This window comes from Ovis canadensis, chromosome X, assembly GCF_042477335.2.
Source record: "Ovis canadensis isolate MfBH-ARS-UI-01 breed Bighorn chromosome X, ARS-UI_OviCan_v2, whole genome shotgun sequence".
Taxonomy (NCBI): domain Eukaryota; kingdom Metazoa; phylum Chordata; class Mammalia; order Artiodactyla; family Bovidae; genus Ovis; species Ovis canadensis.
In genome coordinates this window covers 33,478,660-33,506,368 of record NC_091727.1, presented here as the reverse complement: position 1 = coordinate 33,506,368, position 27,709 = coordinate 33,478,660, and the positions used below count along the sequence as shown (strand labels likewise).

Sequence of the window (27,709 nt, the reverse complement as noted above, 5' to 3'; positions counted from 1 at the left end):
CCTACTCCAGGGGATCTTCCCCACCCAGGCATTGAATCGGTGTCTCCTGCTTGGCAGGTGGATTTTTTTTTTACCACTGTGCCACCTGGGAAGCCTATATGTATATTATACCTCAATAAAATTATCTTATAAAATACTTTTTACAACTTACGCTTACAATGGATTGCATTATTTTTTATCAAGAACTGATCAACAGGTTTTACCAATAAGTTTGGAACCAATTTTGCCCTCCTTTTTGGTGTTCTCTTGCTCTTGATGTTTCTAATAGCTAAAGATTCAGAATCACAGAGAAGTATCTTGATTTTCTCAGCAACATAGATGTCCAGAGGCTGACCTTTCTATAACCAGAAGGCCATGTTAAATTATTCCTTGCCTCTTTACCTTTTATTGGAACATGCTGCTGAATTATCTGTATTTACTGGTTAAAAGACTGACACAGCTCTGAAGAGTCAGAAGCCATTGAAATAATTTTTAATTCATTTCTATCCCTTTCTCATTTTTTTTTTACTTTGAATTTTTTTTACTGTGTTTATGCCACTTACCAATAAACCTCAGTTTTTTTTAACATTGTCTATACATTGTTTATGTATAAATATATAAAAATTATATAAATACAGAAGTTCTGTCATTCTGACCATGATCTAGAAGGACTGCTATTTCATTTTATGGTCCTTTCATCTTGATATTTGGGTTAGCAAGGAAGACGAAAATAAGTGAAGGTAGGAAATTTCTAAGTAATACCAAAATTTACTTTTTAAAGAAAATATTAATCATGAAAGCAGTTGAAGATAGAGAGCCACAGGGTCATATGGCCCAAGGCACTTAATGTTTTATGTGTTTTATAAGATTATTTTCAGACACTTGAAAAGAAAGCCATTAAACACAGGGGGGTTTTAAAGAAAACTACTGTTTGCATGATATGTGACTTGCAACAAAATGACATGGCAGATGTCTCTCATAGAAGATGAAAAGGGAAGAAAACAACAGACTTAATTAAAAGTAACCAAAGGGAAAAATAAAACAGTAAAGTAAGATAAAGAACTTGAAGGCCTCCTGTGCCATCCACATTTACTAGTATTAGTAACTGAATATGGAGGGGCATCTAAGAGAAAACGGAACACATTGTACGTGAGCTCTGTATTTTCTGGTAGATTCAATAGTTAACCATAATTGAATTTATTTCTCATATTTGGCCAAAGAAGGAGAAGCCAAACAAAACAAAACAAAAACATCATCCTATATTTACTGTGTGCCTAATGTTTGCCAAGTCTGTATAGCATACCTATACTGAAGCTCAAGACTCTGATATGGTATTATTTCAATCCCCATTTTACTATTGAATAGATTGTCCCTCAGAAAGACTGAGTCACTTGCCTCAGACAGTGAAGCTGGTAAATAGAAGACTTGGGTTCAAAAAAAATTAGCTATTACTGTCTCAGAAATGTGTGCAACTTTGCTGCATCATACCTGTAATGCTATGGAATGAGGTATTGGATCTAGGAAAGAAGAGAAAACCATTCACGAGAAAAGACATGTTTTAGTTTCTTCAGGGTAGGCCTAGTCCAGGAAGAATAAGACTGAGCACCTGAAAATCCATGTAGTTACAGGCTAAATATTGTACATTTCTTTGAGCATCACTTTAATTAGACCATAGGAGGGGAAATTTCAATCAAAGTGCTTGAAATTACTTTTAAGTTCAACATGCATTAAGTGAGGAAGATAAAATCTGCACAGATCCTTAACATGAAACTTATGCTTTCATAAGAAATTTTGAACCTGCCGTCACTATATGCTTTTCACTGCTAGGCTCCGAGATAAATACATTCAGTCTTATCTGCTCAAAGGATGCTTTAGTGGAACATTCTGAGAAGCACTCTATTAGAGATCATGGTGGCTATAACAAATATAAATTGGATTTCTATTGTCATAATTTAGTATATCACTGATTGCATGAGTTTGAATGTTATATATATATCAGGAACTATCTTTTTCTCTATCACCTCACTGCTTTCTAGGTGCCCCAATGAGATGTGCCTGGAGGCCTCTGATTAGCCTCCAGTCCTTCCCTCCCTTTCTGTTTTGTTTGATTCCAGTTTAAAATGGAAAATTATAAAATACCTGATCCTTGTGTATAAGCTTGTATCAAAGCAAGATGCTGTTTGCCTTGTTGATCTTCATCTCGGCTCCTTGTCCAAAAGCATAATCTTTCTACTCCTTGTATCTTGGATGCTAGGTGATTCTTACAACTTTGGGGTTAATGTTTTATTCTTTGCCGCAAGACTTAGGCCTTTCCAAGTCCCTGCCATTCTTCTTGAATGAACATTTTGCCACCTGCATCCTTCCTGGTTTGACATACTTTATTATCTATCAGTCTATCTATCTAGATATATATATTTTATTAAGAATAAGTATTTCTGTCAACTAACTATATTTAATTTTCTTCAAAACCTCACACATTTCACTGTGCAATATTGTTTTTATCAGTAAGTTTAGAAGTCACACACTTCTCAAAAGGAAAATTTCCTCCTAGAAAAAAAAAAGACCATTTTCAAGGTATTGTAGACCTTTAACCAATATGAAAATAAAATCTCAATATTCTCCACCACCACTGCCAAGTTACTCTGGATTATATATGAGATTCTTGACAGGTTCAATTTTTTCATTTTCTTTGCTTATTAGTAGAGGGCTCCCCTTAATATTTCATGAAAATAGCATTGTTGTTTCAATATTTACCTGTACATTATGTATAGTAAAAGTACTTTTTAAATGTTCTAGTAACTTAGTGTTTTGTGGTCTCTATTCCACTAGAATTTTATTTATATATAAATATTTATTTACATTAAAAATATATATTTGTATATACATTTTGGTTGTGTTGGGTCTTAGTTCCAGCACATAGGATCTCTGTTGAAATATCCGGGCTGTGTTGCTGTGGCTTGCGGGCTCAGTATTTGCTTCACATGGGCTTAGTTGTCCCATGGCATGAGATCTTAGATCCCCAACCAAGACATTCACCAACCAAGGGTTCACCACGTCCCCTGCATTGGAAGGCAAATTCTTGACCACTGGACCATCAGGGAAGTCCCTGCCCTGGAATTCTAAATCAGAACTATTTGAGTAGAATTTCAAAAGAATGACTTGTATTTATCTTTGTCAAAGCACATATGTGGCTCGATTCCCAAAGCTGAGTGTGGAGGGACTGGTAGACTTTTTGCAGTGGTCAGTGTTCTCATTAAGTGACACACCTGGACACTGACAGGACTTGTCTTAGACATGGCTACCTGGCTGTAGGAGATCCTGAATCCTCTGTCTTCAATCTTAGAAGCTTCAGAGATGTATTTTGACTGGAAACCAGGGTTCTTCTTGAGCTGTGTGAAATCTGAAGTTTGTATGTGATTGAAGGAGTGGATAAGGAAAGGCCAATTACCCAAAGGCTAATGTTAGACCCATCATGTGACATTGTGAGGAAAGTATTTCCTGATCCTCAGACTATGGGAATTCCCATGGTTATGTGCTCTTGAGTTTCTTTTACTGCTCCCCCATAGCATTACCTTTTAGAAATATTTGTTTTCCCTGCTCAACTCAAAGTTCCATGAAGACGGGGGTCATATCCAACTGATTTACTAGTGTATGCTCTAGCACCTAGTCCAAGTTTATTGGTGCTCAATAAACATCTGTCATTGATAAATTAGGGCTTTCTTGATATCTTGGGTGATTAAAGAGTTATGAATGATTTCATATGAAGGGATTGGAGGCTTTAAACCAGAAAAAAAATATTTGGGGACATGACAGAAGAAATAAAATCTTTGAAAGATAATCAGATGGAAGGAGGAAAAGGCCAAGTAAGCAGCCTAATAAAAGAGAATGAACAAGAGCCCCAGGAATTAGACAGATTTGGGCCAAATACTTGGTTTTATCATCTTTTTGTTTTGCAACAAAGGGCCATATGTTCAACCTCTGTGTCATGAAGAGAATGAGTATACCAATGCTAACCTCATAGAAATGTTACACGAATTATAAATCAATTCATTTAGTGGGATGTTTCTTATGAATAGTTAGCTCTTATGAATAGTTACTCCAAAAATGTTAGATGTTATTAGTGGCTATTTTTTTTCTGCAATATAATCCCCAAGTATAGAAGTAAGAAAAATATATGAAAAGCTTTCACCAACTTATCTCACTTAATTTAAATCATATTGTTTTAAAAGTTGAGCCATCCAATATGTGACTAGATCATTCTGAGGCAGCATGCAAAATGTATATGCAGAGATTTATCGGTGAAGGATGGTGAACCCTCAGTGATTACATATTATGTTTCCAAGCATGCTAAATGGTTAAATTTTAGGTACCCACCCAAGGCAAATTATCTGTAGTCTTTCTTGGTGTGTTTACTTCTCCCCAAACAGTGCCCAACTGCCTGATAATTTAAACATTTTTTCTTTCCTTCATAAAATCAGCATTCGAAAAGATGAGTTAATTAGATCCATTAGACTATAAGTCTCCAACTCTTGTTATTGAGAAAAACATTTAATAGGTTTGGCTGAATAATGATTTATTGGTTTTTGTTTTTTACTTGGAAGTTCTCTTTCCATCCATCACCACTGGCAGATTAAGCATTAGACTCATTAAATATTCTTCAACATAGCTTTAAATTTTAAAAGACATAATCATAGAAAATGGATACCTGGAAGCATGCTTTATTTAATTGGGTATATTTCTTATTTCAGTTCGGGAAGCAGCACATAGAAAACCTCTTCAGTGACCTACAGGATGGGAGACGCCTCCTAGACCTTCTTGAAGGCCTGACAGGCCAAAAACTGGTATGTGACTTAAAATATTTATAAGAGCTTCACATTAACCTCAGAAAAATTTCAGACCAGAAACAAACTCATCATAGTTTTATGAGATCTAGTAAACTTCGTTAATTTATTAACTACTGATTTAGGTAGCAATATAGGACCTATTTCTGAATAAAACAACCTCGCAATATTATTTTTACTTTGGCATGTTCTATCATATGCAGAACAAGAAGGTGAAATTTGCAGTAATAGATATTATTCTCTACTTTTATTTGGTATCTTTGTTATTGAATTTATTTTAATAGGGCTTTTATACCTAATGTCCTTTGAATTTTAATTGTTTTAAGTCTTTTTTCTTTTCATCTTCTAGTTTTATTAGAATATAATTGACATATAGCACTGTACATGTTTAAAGTGTACAGCATAATAATTTGACTTATATACTGACATCATGAAATGATTATCACGAGCTTAATGAATGTCCATCATGTCATACAGACAAACTTAAAGAAATAGGAAAATTCTATTTTTCCCTTTCCTTGTGATAAGAACTCTTAGGATATAAGAACACTTGACATGAAATATGGAAAATGGGGAGTTGCTGTTCAATAGATGTAGAGTTTCAATCATTCAAGATGAGTAAATTCCAGAGACCCACTGTACAATATTGTGCCTATAGTTAATGCTATTGTGTTGTGCAGTTAAAATTGTTTTAGGAGGGTAGATCTCATTTTAGGAGTAAATACTGCAGGCATCACCATGGCAGACTTTCTAAACCTCCACAACTGAATAAGTTAATTCATATATTGTAGTACAATATATTACACACACACACATATATATATAATATATATTGCATATTACATAATTGTAATGCACTATAAAAATGTTAGTTTAAAAATTATAGGGCAAGGTAAGACTTTGGGGATTGAGGATAAGGTTTAAAGAACTGAAGATGATTGAGGTTTTGAGCTTCAGTGACTAAGACAATTAAGGTAATATTGACAGAAATAATTTCCTTTAAGCCTATTTGGCATTACAGAATTTTGCTAGGCTCAAATCTCTTTTAAACTTTCCTAAAAATTGTGGGAATTAACTCATTTATATTCCCAGCAAATGTCTTTATGCATGCTGATGTTTCTCATGGTGGCCATTCAACTGGACTGTAGAATGAAGGAGAAATTACCAAAATTGCTTTAGCGAAAGAAAAAAAAAAATCTTATCAGTTTTCTTGAGGAGTGGTTGATTCACGCTAAGAGACTCCTATGACAAGGGCAATTAACCCAAAGCACTTAAATTCATTATATTAATGCCTCATAGCCTGTGATCATTTAAACGATTCCAACTGAAAAGTGAAATGTAGAAATTGTTTCATTTCTGGTAGATTGTCCTTCTCTCCTCCTGGGCAGTCAACATATTTTCATTTTGTTTTCAGCCAAAAGAAAAAGGATCCACAAGAGTTCATGCCCTGAACAATGTTAACAAGGCACTGCAGGTCTTGCAGAAAAATAATGTAAGTGGAGCCCTGGACAGAGTCTGAATACCATGAGAGCATGCTTAATGTTTGAGTGATGGCTTTGGTCCCAAATACAAAGAAAGCATTTCAGGTTCTCTTGAAATTCAAAGCAGTTAATAAGAGCCTGTGTTCAAGTTCACGTGCATCTGCTTGTGGCTAATGTGATACAGAAAGTAAGTGCATGCAGCCATAGGGAGCAGGGAAAGTTATGAGCCAGTGGCCTGGTTGGCCACTTTGTCTTGTTTTTAGATTTTACATGATGAGGTTATATTTAGTGGACAGATAAAGTCCTGTTGTGAACTTATCTCCTTACAGCAGTGTTTCTGTGCAGCAAATGGCTTTTACTCAGCAATTCTTATTTTTTGTGAATAAAGTGTGTTCCCACATGATGATGATTAAGTTTGTTTGAATTAAGCCAGTGTTTCTTAGATGGCATATCCAAGTATGAAAGTTACACAGTAAAAAAATCAGCATTTCACCTTGTTGTAAGAGTTGCAAATTTATTTTCTATTCCTGTATCTGATTTGATTTAACTAGGAGAAAATAGATGTGTGGTATTAGAAAAAATCAACAATCATATCTAAATAAGTGTGTAGATGAAAGGACTCCTTGTCTCCTCAGAATGACTTTGAGATTCCTCCCCTCTCTCATGACATTGGAGGCAGCCCTCCTTTCTTATTAAATTCCCACAATCTTTCTAATTGACCGATATATTTACCAGGCATTTTTGGTAGCTTCCTAATTATATTATGTCTCTCTTTCAAGGATAAATCAAATAATTGATCACATACTCTTAAAATAACCATACTGAAAGATTAGTAGTGTACACTCCCCCAAATATTACTTAGCTCATCTGGCAGGGAGAGGACATCTCTCTGGAAATGGAATTGAAGGCGGTGTAGCATTTGGTCCATTTTTATGAAAGGTTATATTTAACCTATGAAAGTTATTTTACAGAAACATTGTATACTTTTTATTATTTTCCTGCAGTGATTAACTATTTTCAAATTTTCTTCAGGAAAATAAGATCATCTATGGAATGTTTTCCTTTGTATGAGTCCTAATGTTGAGTTGCTAAGTCATGTCCAACTCTTTTGCAACCCCACGGACTGTAGCCCATCAGGCTCCTCTGTCCATGGGATTTCCCAGGCAAGAATGCTGGAGTGGATTCCTCCATTTCCTTCTCCAGGGGATCTTCCCTACCCAGGGATCGAACCTGCATTCCCTGCATTGGCAGGCACATTCTTTACCATCTGAGCCAGAGTTGATTTCTAATGTTGTGTTAATTTCAGTTGTATAGCAGTATGATTCAGTTATAAATATATATATATTTTTTTCTATATTCTTATCCATTATGATTTATCACAGAATATTGAATATAATTTCCTGTGCTATCCCAGCAAGTGGGATCTTGTTATTTATCCATTCTGTTTACAATAGTTTGCCTCTGCTAATATCAAACTCCCAATCTTTCCCTCTCCTACCCCTCCTCCTGTTGGCAACTACAAGTCTGCTCTCTATGTCTGTGAGTCTGTTTCAGTTTCATAGATATGTTCAGGAGTCATAATTTAGATTCCACATGTAAATGATATCCTATGGTGTTTGTCTCTCTTTCTCTGACTTTGCTTAGTATGATCATCTCTAGGTCCACCCATGTTGCTGCAAATGGCATCATTTCATCCTATAGAACATTTTGAAAGATTGTTATAAAGTAAGAAAATGTTTTAGCAATATTGGGAACTTAAAATGTCTTTTTAAAGTATCAATTCCTTGTATTCTATTACAAAGTATGAAACATGTATATTACCATATGTAAAATAGATGACCAGCGCAAGTTTGATGTATGAAGCAGGGCACTCAAAGCTGGTTCAGTTCAGTTCAGTCGCTCAGTCATGTCTGACTCTTTGTGACCCCACGGATTATAGTATGCCAGGCCTCCCTGTCTATCAACTCCCGGAGTTTACACAAACTCATATCCATTGAGTCAGTGATGCCATCCAGCCATCTCATCATCTGTCGTCCCCTTCTCCTCCTGCCTTCAATCTTTCCCAGCATCAGGGTCTTTTCAAATGAGTCAGTTCTTCACATCAGGTGGCCAAAGTATTGGAATTTCAGCTTTAGCATCAGTCCTTCCAATGAATATTCAGCAATGATTTCCTTTAGGAGGGATTGGTTAGATCTCTTTGCATTCCAAGGGACTCTCAAGAGTCTTCTCCAACACCACAGTTCAAAAGCACCAATTCTTCAGTGCTCAGCTTTCTTTATAGTCCAACTCTCACATCCATAGATGACTACAGGAAAAACCATAGCTTTGACTAGATGGACCTTTGTTGGCAAAGTAATATCTCTACTTTTTAATATGCTGTCTAGTTTGGTCATAACTTTTCTTCCAAGGAACAGGTGTCTTTCAATTTCATGGCTGCAGTCACCATCTCCAGTGATCCTGGACCCCCCCAAAATAAAGTCTGTCACTATTTCCACTGTTTTCCCATCTATTTGCCATGAAGAGATGGGACCAGATACCATGATCTTAGTTTTCTGAATGTTGAGTTTTCAGCCAACTTTTTCACTCTCCTCTTTCACTTTCACCAAGAGGCTCTTTAGTTCTTCACTTTCTGCCATAAGGGTGGTGTCATCTGCATATCTCTGAGGACAACCCAGAAGGACGGGGTGGGGAGGGAGGTGGGAGAGGGGTTCGTATGGTGGGACACAAGTACACCCATGGCTGGTTCATATCGATATATGGCAAAAACTAACCACAATATTATAAAATAATTAGCCTCCAATTAAAATAAATAAATTCATTTTAAAAAAGAGCAAGGAAAACAGCAGAAAATTCAAAGAATTATTAGATTTAATCTAGCTGAAGAAATTGATCTCTTCCTAGTAAAAGAATGTCACGTTAAAACATAAGCTGTTAGATCTCCTCTAAAGTAGTGGATTAATGTAGCCATAGAGTTTTGTTTTTCACATAGTGATTATATATTATAGGTCTGGTGGGATTCTATACATATTATAATTATTAAGTTCATAATTTTCAATATATGACCAGAAGAAATTCTGGCAATAAAATAGAAAAACCATAAAATAAAATCTCTGTTACTTTGGGAATAACCAAATATTTCTTAGATGTGAAACCCAAGGCATGATTCAAAAACAGAAAAAAGTCAACTTGAACTTCATCAAAAGTATGAATTGTTCTTATATTCTGGATATGAGTCCTTTGGATTAAAATTCTAAATCACTCTATGTTTTGATAAAGAGCTGTCCTTCATTTTAACATGGTTCATTTTTATAAATTTCCACTTTATAATTGTGTATCCTATTTATGAAACATTTCCCTACCAAAAGACATGATGATATTACCTTTTGTTGTTATCCATATGAGCTTTATTTTACCATCCGGATTTGGATATGTATTTCACCTGGAAATCATTATTGTGTATGGTAAGGGGAATGGGTTAAGATACAAGGTTTTTTTTTCACTTAGAATCTAAATGACAATATCATTCATTAAAAAGAATGTTGCTTGCCTATTCTTCTCTAGTACTAAGTATATAAAAATTTTTTCATTCATATGTAGTTTCGTTTCTGGGCTTAAAATCACTTCTGTTGTTCTATTTGTCTATGCATCATGAATACCATGCCATGTGCAATACTGTAGTTTTTTGTAAATTATTCTTTAACAGATTTATTGAAATATCATTTACAAAAATTATATAGAGTTAAATTGTACATCTTGATTATTTTTAGGACCTTACTTAATCCTGCTGCCTCCAATACCTATTAATGCATAGTTGACAAATAAAATTTGCATATATTTAAGGTATACAAAGTGAAAATTATTGGATCTTGAGTTTATAGAATTCTATATTCAAAGTATACAGTGAATTATATAGATAGGTAATAATAATCTCAGTCACTCAGTCATGTCCAGTTCTTTGCAATCCCACTGTAGCCCACTAGACTTCTCTGCCCATTGATTTTCCAGGCGAGAATATTGGAGCGGGTTGCCATTTTTTACTCCAGAATTCTTCAGTTTTATAATGTACCTTATTCATCTGGCGAACTGAATTTTACCACTGTTTTTCTTGTTCAGTATTTTCTTAGCTATATTGTCCCTTTGTATTTCTGGGTTCATTTTACAGTCATCTTTTTAAATTTCCACAGGAACTTTCTTTTGAATACGATCAATATTGAGTTAAGTCTAGATCAGCTTGAAAAGGACTGACACCTTTACATTGTTGAGTATATTAGATATACCTATGATTCTTTAAATTTTAGAGAATGAAAAACAAATCCAATGGGGGAAAAAATGGGCAATAAACTTGAACAGGAACTTCACAAAAGAGGATGTTCAGAAATTCCAAAATAATATGAAGAGTTTTTTAACCTCAGGAATAATTGGGGAAATTAAGATTTCAATGAGATATTGATACACACTCACAAAAAAGGTTGAAATTAGATTCATAATTCTGAGTGTATATAAGGGTTTGTAATAAATTAAACTCACAACTAACTGGTAAAAACATAATTCAGACAGCCATTGAAAATAGTTTGGCATTATATACTAAATGGGATGAAAATGTGTAATTCTTATGACACAACATTTAATTCCTTAGCATATAGGAGAGCTACATTTCTATCTTTGCCAAAAATTTTACATACATATAATATTTTTATATATAAAAAGTGTTCATAACAGCTTCATTTGTAATAGCCACAATTAGAATGAAAATGAAGAAATGATAGTGGCACACAGTGGTGGAGTTTCGTTGCTAAGCTGCATTCGACTCTTGCAACCCCATGGGCTGTAGCCCACCATGCTCCTCTGTTCATGCGATTTCCCAGGCAAAAATACTACAGTGGATTGCCATTTCCTTCTGCAGGGGATCTTCTCAACCCAGGGATTGAACCTTAGTCTCCTGCATTACAGGTGGTCTCCTGCTTTGGCAGGCAGCTACTTTACCACTGTGCTATCTGGGAAGCCAGACACATAGTATGAAAGATGAGTCAATTTCCTGAAAGCAATTTGAGTAAAATAAGTGAGACACAAAATATAACTGTAATATACTGTAATACATTTTAAATTAAAAAAACAAGCAGAATGTTTCATGAGTTTCAGAGTCAAAAGAGTGTTTAGATTTTAGAATGCAGGGTGGAATCATCAGAAGCGTTGAAGATATCCCATGTTTTGACCAGGTGGTTATTAAACAGTTGCATTTGCTTTGAGAAAATTAATCAAGGTGCACACTTAAATATATTTTATGTATGTATGCTATCCATTTTTTTTAAGTGTAAAAAGAGGAATGTAGGAAAGGAAAGTAAACCTGACCTTGCAACCTCCCAAAGTCTAAATTATGGCCATATTTATCAATCTGACTATATATCCTATATCTTATCATGAAATTGTTTAATAAAATATGATAAGTGAATATACAAAATTAGAATATGATTAATGCAATATATAGATCTTTTCTAAGAAGCCTATATTTCTTACTGAAAACAGAAAATCTTGAAATAAATGAATTTAAAAAAATAGAAAGTCTTGAGAAAATTCCAATGTTTTATCAGGGGAAGACCCCCAAATGAAGATTAAGTTGGACAAGGAGTCCTTCAAAAGAAAATTTCCACAAAGCTCCCATTTGAGTCAAGGCCCTAGTGGGGTATGGTACATAGTTGAGGTCTCTGTATTAAAGGACAGAATCTCAAGTAAAACATTTTCCAGTGTAAATGAAAACCTAGAGTGAAATAAACTTTACCTGAGTTAGCCCCAGACGAAAAGACACAGAAGATAAATGCTTAAAAGTAAATGTATTATCATTTTATATTTCCCATTATTTTGTAATAAAATAAGGTACAAAAGAAACGGAAAATATTCCAAGAGACTCGTTTTTTAGCCTCTGATTATTAGCTTAAAATATAAACACAGTTAAATCGAAGAGAATGTTCAAGTGCACAACTGTTCTCCTAAAACTGGCCTTGAGTAGTCTATAGTAGATGACTAAATGATTCTTGGGTGGGATGTAAATAAATCAGCATATTAAGTAAAGTGGTAGATAGAACTATTTCAAATTTTATTTTAAAAATCACAAATTCTCAAATTGGGAGGTATTGATTGGAGGTTTTGAGTAGTCTTATCTTCAACAAAATAAAGTTAGTATATTTACATTCAATACATTATTTATTGAGTGTCTACTGAATGTCAGGTTCCAAATAGTAGGAACACTACATTCAGTGATCTGAGCAAACAGTATCCTTTATGCCATGGAGTTTAGAGTCATATACCAGAGGACATTAAATATGTGTGTGTGTGTGTGTGTGTGTGTGTAATGTATGTAATGATAAGTAAGTGAGTGAAGAAGAGAGAAACAGAATAGTATGTTTGAGAAGACTTTTGGTTAGATTGTCTTATGGGTAGAGATTGGAAGGAAGTGGGGAGTGAGCCAGGGATTATCTGTAGGGTATGGTGCAGACAGTGGAATAAAAAGACCTAGAGGAGAAAAAGCATTTGGAAATAGGACTTAATGGGTATAGAAGGCTGAGTGTGGAAAACAATACAGTAAGAAGAGGATCAGAGAGGTAGCAGGATGGGGCTGGGAAGAGGCAAAAATGGGGAGCCATGGTTAGGGTTTGAATTTAGTTCTAAATGAGATGACAGTAACTAAGCATAGAAAGGCTATTATAAATTATGTAGGTAATAAAGCAAGTTATTTTAAAAGTCATAGATAGGAATATTAATAGAGAAAAACTTACAAGTATTAAAAAATCATTTTTAGCCAAGGAAGTTAAAAATCAATAATTAAAATATAATACAACTTACTGGATGATAGAAATACTGCTAAAACCATAAAGAATAAAGGTAGAAATACATTTTTATCCAGTGCCTTTAATTCACCATTGTCAGATTACAGCACAATTAGCAGCAAAGAAAAAAATTGAGAATACAAATAACATAAAAAACTCTAAATTTAATAGTGATTTTCTACCTATTGGCACTTCCTGGCATCGATGATTCTGTAAAATGTGTGAATTATGTATACTTCTCTCCCATAAAGTTGGATTTTCAAGGAAAACTAGTTTATAATTTAATTTAAATGAACCAAATCAAAATCTGAGCTTTCAGACAAGCATTGAGAAAATTCTAACTTTGTCATTACTAGGAATAATCTTCCCTATCCCTAGGCAATGACCAGACATCAGTAGACCTATGTGGTGCCTTTTATAGGGAGGCAGAAAAGCCTCTCAGTTTTAGTCTATTGAATTATCCACTGATAGAGTCACCATCCAAGTGTATCATTAACAGTCTTGGATTCAATCAGCCTATGCTAAGACAAAGTTGAAGAGATTGTAATAAAAATGATATATACAGAAATTTGGGCAGGATTAAAGGAACCAACAATGAATGGTGAAGTACCCAGAACCTAGCCTCAGTTACTAGCCTTTATTACCCCTAAACTCAAAGAGACAAAAGGATAGCGCCTTAAACCAATGAAAGCTCAAACCTCAGGAGCGGGCCCATTGGATAGCAAGTGCAACTATAGATACCTTAAGAATGCAGTTACTCTCAAATCATGGCCTGCTGAAGGAGCTGGGAGAATTGATACCTTGGGTTCTCTAGTGTCCTGCCAGTTTTACTCATCGGTTGAACCTAGCCAGAAGCCAGAGAGTAGGAAATCCTGGATGATAGACTCATCCCATACTGGGTGCATGTGTGCATTCTAAGTCACTTCAGTCATGTCTGACTCTTTGTGACCCCATGGACTGTAGCCCACCAGTGGGTCATCTCCCAAAAAAAGACAAAATATGAAAAATGTGGGAGGGGGAGCAAACAGAGAAAACCTAGCTCTCCAGATAGCTGGTTTTTTCTTTTTCTTTTTTTTTTTAATTTTTCTGATCAAAAGAAGACTTGAGAATTCCTATTAATGATGTCGAGAGCCCTAATGTTGGCAAGGGCCCAGCCTTGCTGTTTATAGCAGGAAGCCATTCACTTGTGAGACCATACTACCTTCTCCATTTGCTGACAGGGAGTGGAGGTGGTTTCTGGTTAGTTTTGGAGCCAGCTGACATTATGCACTTTTCCATGCTTCTGGGAAACACTAGAGTCAGAAAAAGAAGACAGACTGAGTTATCTATAACTTCTGCTCTGCTCTGAAACGTACTATAGGCATAGGAGAAGATATATTAAAAATGTCCCTGGCATATGTAAAAATAAAACAGATAATATATTAGAATATAGTGAAAATGCCATTAAACATATAAAAAGAAGAACTTTTAAAGTGAATAATCTTTGACAATAATAATGAAGTAGAAATTAATAATCCTTTAAAAACACAATTTGATTAATCTAAAATGTATAAGAAATCAAGAATACAAATCCACTTTTGTATAGGAAAAAACTCATTCCATGAGAAAACCCATGAGAAATAGCCTTGGTTCTACCCAGAGGTTCAATTTTTGTCTTTGCTTTTATTTTTTTAAAAAATTAATTAATTAAGTTTTCAACCATTCATGTTACAAAAAATGATCTAAGGAAAGTAAGAAATAAAATATAAATGAAGAAATAAAAGGGTTAGAAAGAAGAAACACTAGGTAAATCTTAGTTCTTTGTAGTAAAATCATGATAGATTAATCTCTTCTAAATTTGATTAGAAAAAGAGAAATAAAGCAAACATATGCAATTTAAACACAGAAAATATTAAAAATAAGTAAAAGAGCCATAGAAACCAAAAATTCAGTCTACACAGAACTACATAATGATTGTAAAAAACTATTAGATTGGATTATATTCTATTTACAAGCATAAATTTATAAGAATTAACATAATGGAATATAGAGTACCTTCATCAGCCACCAAAGGAACCTAAAAAAGTCATAAAATCAAACAAACCTTTTACAAAGACTTCTGAATCCAGTGAAACCAGTGGTAAGTTCATTCAAAGCTTTAAGGAATTGATGATTGCTAATAGAAAATCTTGAGGGGGCCTACTAATTCTACAAATCTGTTTACAAACCTAAGTTTTAAAATCACCTGAAAAAAATTACCCTTCCCTTGCTTCTTTTCTTTTTTTTTTTTGTTTACTTTTTATTTTATTGTGGTATAGCCAATTAACAATGTTGTGATAGTTTCAGGTGAACAGGGAAGGAACTCAGCCATACATATACCTGTATCCCTTCTTCCCCAAACTCCCCTCTCATCTAGGCTGTCACATAACATTGAGCAGAATTCCCTGTGCTGTACAGGAGGACATTGTTGGTTATCCATTTTAAATATAGCAGTGTATGTATGTCCATCTCACATTCCCTAACTATCTGTTCCCGCCATCCTTCTCCTCAATAACCATAAATTTGGTCTCTAAGTCTATGAGTCTCTTTCTTTTTTGTTAGTAAGTTCATTTGTATCATTTCTTTTTCGATTCCACCTATAGGTGATGTTACTTTGTCTGACTAACTTCACTTAGTATGATAACTTCTAAGTCCATCCATTTTGCTGCAAATTACATGACTTCATTCTTTTAATGGCTGAGTAAGATTCCACTGTAGGGCTTCCCTGGTGGCTCAGTGGTAAAAATTCCACCTTCAATGCAGGAGAAAAAAATTTGATCCCCTGGGTCAGGAAGATCTTCCAGAGAAGGAAATGGCAACCCACTCCAGCATCCTTGCCTGGAAAATCCCATTGACAGAGGAGCCTGGCAGGCTACAGTCCTTGGGGTCACAGAAGAGTTGGGCACGACTTGGTGACTAAAACAGCAACAGCAATATTCCATTGTATATATGTACTACATCTTTATCCATTCCTCTGTTGATAGACATTTAGGTTGCCTCCTTTGTTTTTAAAAGGATATTAGAAACTTCCTTTTGAAAAGAAACTTGTGGTAGTTTCAGGATCTTAGGTCAAGTTCATTTTGTCTCATCCATTTCCCCTCCTCCCCTTAACTTCTCCCATCCTCCCTCCCTTTCCTCTTCCAATCTGGCCTATTTCTCTGCCATAAATGACTGGTTTTAGTATATTCCTTAGTTCTAAATGAGCAGCTCAACCTGACTCTGTGCTTCTGTTTCATTTCTTTTCTCTGTCTTGACTTCTAATTACTGTCCTCACTCAGATGTCACTCAGAACTTAGCTTTGTAGAGTTCAGATACCACACTTATGTTCTGCTTTGTATTCTTCTTGGTGTGGCTGTTTTAGCATGAACTTATCCCTGCTATCAATAATTTATTTGTGAAAACCACTTATTGAGAAGGAAATACTGCTAAGTGCAGTGATGCCTTTATCACACTATTTGCTGAGAGCAAAGCTCTTTTGTAATAAAGTTGGCTGTGGTATAAAAAAGCAAACAAAAGGGAATACAAAATCCTGTGAAGCAGAGGATGAGTCTACCAAATGGTTATGCTTGTCTACACATGAGATCAAGATAAAAATGTATCCACAGCTTCCATTTATTTATTTGTAACTTGTTGAAGGTAGATAGAGCAAATCTCAGATAATACGGAAACATCTCTCCTACTGCCATTCTATCATTCCTTTATCCTTCTCTGCTCTTGTTGGGTGGATAGCCCCCTTCCCCAGACATGTTGATTCAGTTCTGTGGGTCTTTAACCCCATCTTCTCTCAGACGTAAAGAAGTATTTAATGGGTCATGTAAACTTGTTTATCAATAGAATTTTTCCCCTTAAATGTAATTAAGTTCCAGCTAGTGAGTTTCCTCTAATAAATATCTTCACTTTTAATCTTTTTATGTAAAGTTGAATAATGATTATTTTTTTTGTTTGTTTTTTTGCTGGTAAAATAATTTTGCCATTAAAAATCTGGTAGAGAGGTTTAGGGCTTCCCAGGTGGCTCAGTTGTAAAGAATCCACCTGCAATGCAAGACATATGGGTTCAATACTTGGGCTGAGAAGATCCCCCAGAGAAGGAAATGACAACCCGCTCCAGTATTCTTGCCTGGATAGAATCTCATGGACAGAGGAACCTGGTGGGCTACAGTCTATGGGGTTGCAAAGAGTTGGACATGACTTAGTGACTAAACAACAACAGCAACAATAAGGGAGATTTAACTAACCTTGGTGTTTTAAACTGTTCTCTAGATGCATTATGATACCTGTATTCCATTCATTGGCTGATCCCAGTTTGTTTCCTCCTCTTCCATCCCAAGATTTCTATGTGTGTACTTGATGAATTCCAATGGCTTTTTGAAGTCATAGAATGCACTCTATTATTACTTTAGAGAATCTGACAAAAAAAAATAGGGTTACAGTACACCCTGGGCATATACTGGGACTTTACTGACTTAATATGATTTAATATTAGCTGACACAGTTGTAGATCTCATAATTATGTTCACTATTTTCATCAGTTGTCTAGACAAAGTGGCACAGTTTTACCAAGTGATTTCAAATATGCAATGTGAGATAGAACAAAAAAAAATAAGGCCATTATTGTACATTATTAAACCACAAATCCAAAATGAGTACTTAAAAAGCCTAGGGTAAAATTTCAACTGTCAACTATGTTCAAATATTCAATTAATCACATCGTTGAAAATTGTCAATGAACTAGACTGAATGGTTGTCAAATGTCACTGATCTAAAAAATGATAGTGTTCACTCTTCCTGGCACATGATCTTAGATAAAGAGGATTCTAAAGTATTGTTTAAGAGTAGTATTTTGTGTGTCTTCTGAGTATTCAGAAACTTAAATAGCCATATAATATATATATGTTCAGGTACATCAGAACATAATATCTTTGACCAAATATAAACTACTTCCATTTATTACTCATAAAATCCAGTGTTCAGATATAAATTTCAAATCTTTAAGTTAATTTATGTTAGATACATCTTATTTCTTATATTAAAATTTCAGTGCACACGGTAGGCCTATTAGACATTTGCACTATATGTATATTCATTCCAAGGATCCAGAAATATAACCATTAACCCTGTCATGCACTAGCTATAGGGTCTTTGTCAAGTGATTTCATGACTTTGGTACAGTTTGTCATTTATGATATGTACTAATACAAATAATTTTACACTTATTTCAAAATATTCTTCTGTGGGACATAAAAATACATACAAGCATATCTTATAATCTTTAAATCCATATTCTGATGCTATATGAAGTTATCCTCTTAAACTGAATCTAGTTGTCCCTGAAAATAACTTAATAAGGTAAATTGTTTACATTCCCCCACCCTCATACATTTCTTACATCAAGGGAAAATAGTATATTCCTTACATATTAACTTAAAATCGAGGTAATAATTTACTTTGATTTGTACACATGGAGATCTTTTGTGATAATAGTACTATGGCTACAAATTATATTAATTTAAACATTTTTCTCATTATACTGAATATTACCATAGGTGTTAAAATTTTTTGCTATAGCTATTGCCAATTGGTTTTTTCTTGAAATCAGTATACATAGCTCAAAACTAGAAAGCTCTGACTATATAGGGTCATTAAAGTGGCATTCTGTACTGCCAGGTATAAGATAAGTATTTATTAAAATTCAAGTTAAATAATATTATATTGAAAGTATATATGTCTTTTTTATTATTCTACATTATGAAATTATTTTTGAGGACAGTTTTATACATGCCATCATCTCAAATGATGTCCCCTGGTATATAATATTCCATCTGAGAAATTTTCCTTAGTTTAGTTTCAATAGCTGCTTTCACAAAAGTTAAGGTCTGTATCTTATATGCAGTAAGACTACCTTCATGGAATTACACTCTAAATAAAAGAAAAAACAAAAACAATATTATCTCATTGAGAACTCTAAACGTTTCCATTTTACAGATAGGGCAGGCCCAGAGGCACCATGGCTATCAAGAGGCAGGGGATATTAACAAGTGGGGGGTTAGTGGGAAGGAGAGGCTTCAACAGTACATGAACCATGAACTTCCAGATATTCAAGCTGGATTTAGAAAAGGCAGAGGAATCAGAGATCAAATTGCCAGCATCTACTGGATCATCAAAAAAGCAAGAGAGTTCCAAAAAAAGATCTACTCCTGCTTTGTTGACTATGCCAAAGCCTTTGACTGTGTGGATCACAATAAACTGTGGAAAATCCTGAAAGAGATGGGAATACCAGACCACCTAACCTGCCTCTTGAGAAATCTGTATGCAGGATAGGAAGCAACAATTAGAATTGGACATGGAACAATAGACTGGTTCCAAATAGGGAAAGGAGTAAGTCAAGGCTGTATATTGTCACCCTGCTTATTTAATGTATATGCAGAGTACATCATGAGAATCGCTGGGCTGGATGAAGCACAAGGTGGAATCAAGATTGCCGGAAGAAATATCAATAACCTCGGATATGCAGATGACACCACCCTTATGGCAGAAAATAAAGAACTAAAGAGCCTCTTAATGAAACTGAAAGAGGAGAGTGAAAAAGTTGGCTTAAAACTCAACATTCAGAAAACTAAGATCATGGCATCTGGTCCCATCACTTTATGGCAAATAGATGGGGAAACAGTGGAAACAGTACAAGACTTTATTTTGGGGGGACTCCAAAATCACTGTAGATGGTGACTGCAGCCATGAAATTAAAACACGCTTGCTCCTTGGAAGAAAAGTTTTGACCAATCTAGACAGCATATTACAAAGAAGAGACATTACTTTGCCAACAAAGGACAATCTAGTCAAAGCTATGGTTTTTGCAGTAGTCATGTATGGATGTGAAAGTTGAACTATAAAGAAAGCTGAGCACTGAAGAATTGGTGCTTTTGAACTGTGGTGTTGGAGAAGACTCTTGAGAGTCCCTTAGACTGCAAGGAGATCCAACCAGTCCATCCTAAAGGAGATCAGTCCTGAGTGTTCACTGGAAGGACTGATGCTGAAGCTGAAACTCCAATACTTTGGCCGCCTGATGCAAAGAACAGACTCATTTATAAAGACCCTGAAGCTGGGAAAGATTGAAAGCAGGAGGAGAAGGGGACGACAGAGGATGGGATGGCTGGATGGCATCACCTACTCCATGGACATGAGTTTGAGCAAGCTCCAGGAGTTGGTGATGGACAGGGCGGCCTGGCGTGCTGCAGCCAATGGGGTTGCAAAGAGTCAGACATGACTGAGCGACTGAAGTGAACTGAACTGAACTGAATGAGGCTCATGACAAAATGGCCACACCCACTGAACTGGTCTTCGGCTGGAAATCCTGCACCTAGAGAGCCATTCCTCTAAAACTCTTAAGACTTTGGGGCTGAGAATTCTCTCTACAATGGCCATTAATTAAGGATCTGTTGACTAGAATGTTTTATCAACTGAGTCCTTTGTGTGTGTGTGTGTATTTGTGTGTAGAAGAATATTAACAACAAATTTTTAAAGTAGAGTAGTTTTACTTCCATCGTGCAAACACTTGCAATCTGTAAAGAAGGATTTAGTTTTTAAATTTTATTTATTTTTAATTGAAGGATGATTGCTTTGCAATATTTTGTTAGTTTCTGCCTTACACCAATATGATAAGCTGTGAAAAGAAGAGAAGCGAAAAGCAACGAAGAAAAGGAAAGATATAAGCATCTGAATGCAGAGTTCCAAAGAATAGCAAGAAGAGATAAGAAAGCCTTCTTCAGCGATCAGTGCAAAGAAATAGAGGAAAAGAGCAGAATGAGAAAAGCTAGAGATCTCTTCAAGAAAATTGGAAATACCAAGGGAATATTTCATACAAAGATGGGCTCGATAAAGGACAGAAATGGTATGGACCTAACAGAAGGAGAAGATATTAAGAAGAGGTGGCAAGAATACACGGAAGAACTGTACAAAAAAGATCTTCACGACCTGGATAATCACGATGGTGTGATCACTCATCTAGAGCCAGACATCCTGGAATGTGAAGTCAAGTGGGCCTTAGAAAGCATCAGTATGAACAAAGCTAGTGGAGGTGATGGAATTCCAGTTGACTTATTTCAAATCCTGAAAGATGATGCCATGAAAGTGCTGCAGTCAATATGCCAACAAATTTGGAAAACTCAGCAGTGGCCACAGGACTGGAAAAGTTCAGTTTTCATTCCAATCCCAAAGAAAGGCAATGCCAAAGAATGCTCAAATGACCACACAATTGCTCTCATCTCACACGCTAGTAAAGTAATGCTCAAAATTCTCCAAGCCAGGCTTCAGCAATACGTGAACCATGAACTTCCTGATGTTCAAGCTGGTTTTAGAAAAGGCAGAGGAACCAGAGATCACATTGCCAACATCTGCTGGATCATGGAAAAAGCAAAAGAGTTCCAGAAAAACATCTATTTCTGCTTTATTGACTATGCCAAAGCCTTTGACTATGTGGATCACAATAAACTGTGGAAAATTCTGAAAGAGATGGGAATACCAGACCACCTGACCTGCCTCTTGAGAAATCTGTATGCAGGTCAGGAAGCAACAGTTAGAACTGGACATGGAATGACAGACTGGGTCAAGGCTGTATATTGTCACCCTCCTTATTTCACTTATATGCAGAGTACATCATGAGAAACGCTGGACTGGAAGAAACACTAGCTAGAATCAAGATTGCCGGGAGAAATCTCAATAACCTCAGATATGCAGATGACACCACCCTTATGGCAGAAAGTGAAGAGGAACTAAAAAGCCTCTTGATGAAGTGAAAGGGGAGAGTGAAAAAGTTGGCTTAAAGCTCAACATTCAGAAAACGAACATCATGGCATGCGGTCCCATCACTTCATGGGAAATAGACGGGGCAACAGTGGAAACAGTGTCAGACTTCATTTTTGGGGGCTCCAAAATCACTGCAGATGGTGACTGCAGTCATGAAATTAAAAGACGCTTACTCTTTGGAAGAAAAGTTATGACCAACCTAGATAGCATATTCAAAAGCAGAGACATTACTTTGCTGACTCAGGTCCGTCTAGTCAAGGCTATGGTTTTTCCTGTGGTCATGTATGGATGTGAGAATTGGACTGTGAAGAAGGCTGAGTGCTGAAGAATTGATGCTTTTGAACTGTGGTGTTGGAGAAGACTCTTAAGAATCCCTTGGACTGCAAGAAGATCCAACCAGTCCATTCTGAAGGAGATCAGCCCTGTGATTTCTTTGGAAGGAATGATGCTAAAGCTGAAACTCCAGTCCTTTGGCCACCTCATGTGAAGAGTTGACTCATTGGAAAAGATTTTGATGCTGGGAGGGATTGGGGGCAGGAGGAGAAGGGGACAACAGAGGATGAGATGGCTGGATGGCATCACTGACTCGATGGACGTGAGTCTAAGTGAACTCCAGGAGTTTTGATGGACAGGGAGGCCTGGCGTGCTGCGATTCATGGGGTCACAAAGAGTCAGACATGCCTGAGCGATTGAACTACACCAACGTGAACCAGCCATAGGTGTATATATATTCCCTCCCTTTTGAACCTCCTTCCTACCGCCTACCTCATAAAGAAAAGAAGACTACCTGCATTGAAATTTTTATTGTGCTATATTCATTTTAATTTTCTCTAACTACTTTAATGTTTATGTTTTCTTAACATTATGAGAGTTTAAAAATTAGCCTCTTGAAGTCTTTTGTGTCAAAGAGGCAATGTAAAAACAAACAAAAACACGGTTCTGTCAAGAGTTACCTTGAGATTTATGATTATTATAAACAGATCCAAAATAGAAATTTTTAACTCATTTCACTAGTCTTTAAGGAGTTTTATCAAACAGTCCATTTTTAGTCTATCTTTGTTCTCAACACTTAATATGTGCCATATGGTGGATTGGAAAGAAGGACTCTTGCTGAAGCTAGAGCTCCAATTCTTTGGCCACCTGATACAACGAGCTGACTCATTGGAAAAGATCCTGATGCTGGGAAAGACTGAGGGCAGGAGGAGAAGGGGGCAACAGAAGAGGAGATGTTTCGATGGCATCACCAACTCAATGGACATGTGTTTGAGCAAACTCCAGGAGATAGTGAAGGACAGGGTAGCCTGGTGTGTTACAGTCCATGGAGTCACAAAGTTGGACACGACTTAGTGACTGAATAATAACAACAATATGGTGGATGGTTAAAAATATTTAGTGAATGACTAAAAATATATATATATTTAGTGAATGACTAATGGAAAAGAGTGAAAGCAAAAGGAGAAGTGTGGTGGCAGAGGATGAGATGGTTAGATAGCAACACCAACTTAATGGGCATTAATTTGAGCAAACACTGGGAGGTTATGAAGGACAAACATTCCATGAGGTCACAAAGATTTGGACATAGCGACTGAACAACAACAACAAGAATATGTAAAACTTAGACTTTGAAGTTAGGGGTAGTATCTTTATAGTGAGTTCACAGAACTAAATCTTACAATGTATTCTAGGTCACAACATGGTTTTGAAAGGTATTTTCCAATGCAAATCTCTATATTTGTTTAAAATAAAAAACAACCTTTGGAATGTGGAGATATGATGGGGAAGAAAAAAATCCTGCCAGGTGAGAGCCAAGACCACAATGGCCAATGCAACCCACTCTTTATGTTGTATATATTGAAATATTCATCATTTAATAATAAAAGATTCAATACATATATCTTTCAATGGAAAAGTAGGTATGATTTATGCCCATAAGTCTTAAAATTATATATAAAGCTTAAACACAGTACCAAAGTACATGCTGCAGGGCAGTGAAACTCCTTTGCTTTTTCTGCATTTTTGATCTTTTTACTCGTTATATTTGTAAGGATTATATAAATACTTGAAGAATTTCTCTTGAACATGGAGAAGTCTCTTCAGCTTGACTACATGATGGCAGATATTTTATAAAAGACACTTGACACATTTTTAAAAGCAAATCCTATTTGTCTAGAGTGTTGGAAAGAGACTTTCGGTTATAAACAGTTTATGAGAAGGAAATGTATGGATCTGAAAGAACCAAATATATAGAGGGTAGAAGTGCCTGTAAGATGTCTAAATATCAGGAAGGATGTTTATATGATAAATCCCAATGCATGGTTTTTCCCTAAATAATAATTATTGTTTAAGATTCTGGTCAAGGAAATCCACTCAAACTTTTCAAGATGATATTTTATGGTTCCTTTCATAATCTTATCATTCTATGTGAAGTTATTTTCTAAGATTTAATTTGCAGCATTTCTCAGTTATTTAAATTCACATACCAAGACTGATAAGTACAAAGACTGCTTACCCTTATGCTGTACCCCATGCCTAATGAAAATAAATGCTCAGCTTATATTTTGCATATTAAGGAACAAAAGTGACTCCTCCTTAGGACAAATCTTGAAACCTAGAGTGATTTGGAAGAACCATATCTTTTGAAATATGGTTTCTTAGCCCTGAGCGAATATCAATTGATGGAATGATACAAGATGTGTTTTCATCAGTACCTATAGTTATGAAATGCCCTTCTCAGTGGTTGTCTAAAAAAACAAGAAGTGGCAGATATCATTTATTGAAAAGATGATGGTGCCTTTATTGAATTAGATATAACTTTCTATCACATCCATGTTAGGAATGCAAATGCCTAAATTATTTACAAACTACAACTGGAAAAGCATCTCCCTGCTACCACCAAAATTTCAAGCATGTAAAAATTTGTAAGAGATATATTCCTTTGAACCTTGTCAGATATATCACAGGAAGGTCACTCCCTTGCATTTATCATTTTTTCTTGTCTTTTACCTTCCATTCTATGTTGGGAAGCACTGTTTTCATTTTTTGACATGGATATTACAATTATTTTTTAATGTCAAATGTCCCTCATTCTAAAGTCACTATTAATCACTTTGTGTTCACTGAACTCATTCTGCTATTCTTCCCATAAAGCTAATTAAAAATAATATAAACTTGTCCAGGTCAATAATCTCCTTTCACTAAAATGTCACATTTCAGATTTACTTTAAATCTTATGGTTTTTATAAGTATTCTTAAATATATCAATATTATATATATATATAAATTCTTTCAATATAACCACCATCAGTTCAGTTCAGTCACTCAGTCATGTCTGACTCTTTGTGACTCCATGGACTGCAGCATGCCAGGCCTCCCTGTCCATCACCAACTCCTGGAGTTTACTCATGTCCATCGAATTGGTGATGCCATCCAGCCATCTCATCCTTTGTTGTCTCCTTCTCCTCCTGTCTTCAATCTTTCCCAGCGTCAGGGTCTTTTCAAATGAGTCAGTTCTTTGCATCAGGCGGCCAAAGTATTGGAGTTTCAGCTTTAGCATCCATCCTTCCAATGAATATTCAGGACTGATTTCCTTTAGGATGGCCTGGTTGGATCTCCTTGCAGTCCAAGGGACTCTCAAGAGTCTTCTCCAGCACCACAGTTCAAAAGCTCTGATTCTTCGGCGCTCAGCTTTCTTTATAGTCTAACTCTCACATCCATACATGACTACTGGAAAAACCATAGCTTTGACAAGACAGTCCTTTGTTGGCAAAGTAATGTCTCTGCTTTATAATATGCTGTCTAGGTTGGTCAAAACTTTTCTTCCAAGGAGCAAGCATCTTTTAATTTCATGGCTGCAGTCACCATCTGCAGTGATTTTGGAGCACCCCCACCAAAAAAAAATATAGTCTCTTACACTGTTTCCACTGTTTCTCCATCTATTTGCCATGAAGTGATGGGACCAGATGCCATGATCTTCGTTTTCTGAATATTGAGCTTAAGCCAACTTTTTCACTTATGTCTTTTACTTCCATCAAGAGGCTCTTTACTTCTTCGCTTTCTGCCATAAGGGTGGTGTCATCTGCATATCTGAGATTATTGATATTTCTCCTGACAATCTTGATTCCAGCTTGTGCTTCATCCAGCCCAGGGTTTCTCATGCTGTACTCTGCATATACGTTAAATAAGCAGGGCGACAATATACAGCCTTTCCTTATTTGGAACCAGTCTGTTGTTTCATGTTCAGTTCTAATTGTTGCTTCCTGAACTGCATACAGATTTCTCAAGAGGCAGGTCAGGTGTTCTGGTATTCCCATCTCTTTAAGAATTTTTCACAGTTTGTTGTGATCCACACAGTCAAAGGCTTTGGCATAGTCAATAAAGCAGAAGTAGATTTTTTTTTCTGGAAATCTCTTGCATTTTTGATGATCCAATGCATATTGGCAATTTGATCTCTGGTTCCTCTGCCTTTTCTAAATCCAGCTTGAATATCTGTAAGTTCATGGTTCACATACTGTTGAAGCCTGGCTTAGAGAATTTTGAGTATTACTTTACCAGCGTGTAAGATGAGTGCAATTTTGTGGTATTTATAACCACCATGGGCTATCTGAATTTAGCTTTTAGAAAATATTACAATGCTAAATTGCATCCAAGCCTTGAAGGGATTGGGCATAAAACAAAACCTTGGATAAAACAAACATTATTTTCTTGAATAAACAATGGAAGAGAATTGTTCCTCATGCCCCATGGTTAGTAAACTCATTTAGGAGGTATAAATACCAGGAAGTAATAGTACCATCTGAAATACTTATATGTTAATCACAGAATTACTCAATATACCTTTTTGTACAAAATCAGATATTTTAGTTTAAGTACTAATGTGGGAACAGAATAGGAATCCTCTTTAATTTATGTTCTCACACCTATAAACTTGATAACAACAGTCCATTCTATTCCAAGAGGCAATTCCTTAGGTTGCCTATGTTCATTTATTTTATTTTATATAGCCTTGCTCATCCTGACCCAAGGGATGTTTTCCTAAGAGTTTATTTTTAAATATTTTGCTGGAGTCACAATAAGGTTCCACTACATCAAGTCAAATGGTGAGGGAATTCCCTGATAGTCCATTGGTTAGGACCCTGTGCTTCTACTGCAAGGGGCTCAGATTGGTCTTTGGTCAGAGAACTAAGATCCTTCATGCCATGTGGCATGGCCGAAAAAAAAAAAAAAGCAAATGGTGAGAATTTTCCCTTTTCCAGAATTATGTTTGAGTAAAATATTATCCACATATAATACTATAAAATTCTGAGATAGAATATCTTTTTTTTTAATTTTTATTTTTACTTTATTTTACTTTACAATACTGTATTGGTTTTGCCATACATTGACATGAATCCACCACGGGTGTACATGTGTTCCCAAACATGAACCCCCCTCCCACGAGGAATAGAATATCTTACTTTCTGAGTTATGTCTTCAGACTTAGGCTTAAACAGAAGTTCCTGTTTGCAGGAACTCTTCTAAAGCTGATTTTCATGTGGAGGTGAACTTGTTCCTGCAAAAATTCAATATGTGCTATTTAATTTTCACACATAATATCAATTTTCACACCTATTCATTTGGTATCAGATGCTTTTATTCTGCAAAACAGGGAAACATAACTTTGGGCTTCCTTCATGACCTCAAATTGAATTTCATGACATCTAGTGCTTGTCACAGGACACACACACACACACACAAACACACACATAAACTGAATCCATTTATTAGCATATGT

The 27,709-nt window shown here is 35.7% G+C and overlaps 1 protein-coding gene across 7 annotated transcripts in view; it reads left to right on the top strand.

The window, feature by feature from the left end:
• Positions 1–27,709, top strand: part of DMD (dystrophin) — a 2,687,035-nt gene that overhangs the window by 819,330 nt on the left and 1,839,996 nt on the right. For all 7 annotated transcript variants that reach the window (XM_070291485.1, XM_070291489.1, XM_070291490.1 and 4 more), the window contains exons 3-4: positions 4,728–4,820; positions 6,235–6,312. In XM_070291485.1, coding sequence (XP_070147586.1) covers positions 4,728–4,820; positions 6,235–6,312 — 171 coding nt within the window. The remainder of the gene's footprint in view (positions 1–4,727; positions 4,821–6,234; positions 6,313–27,709) is intronic.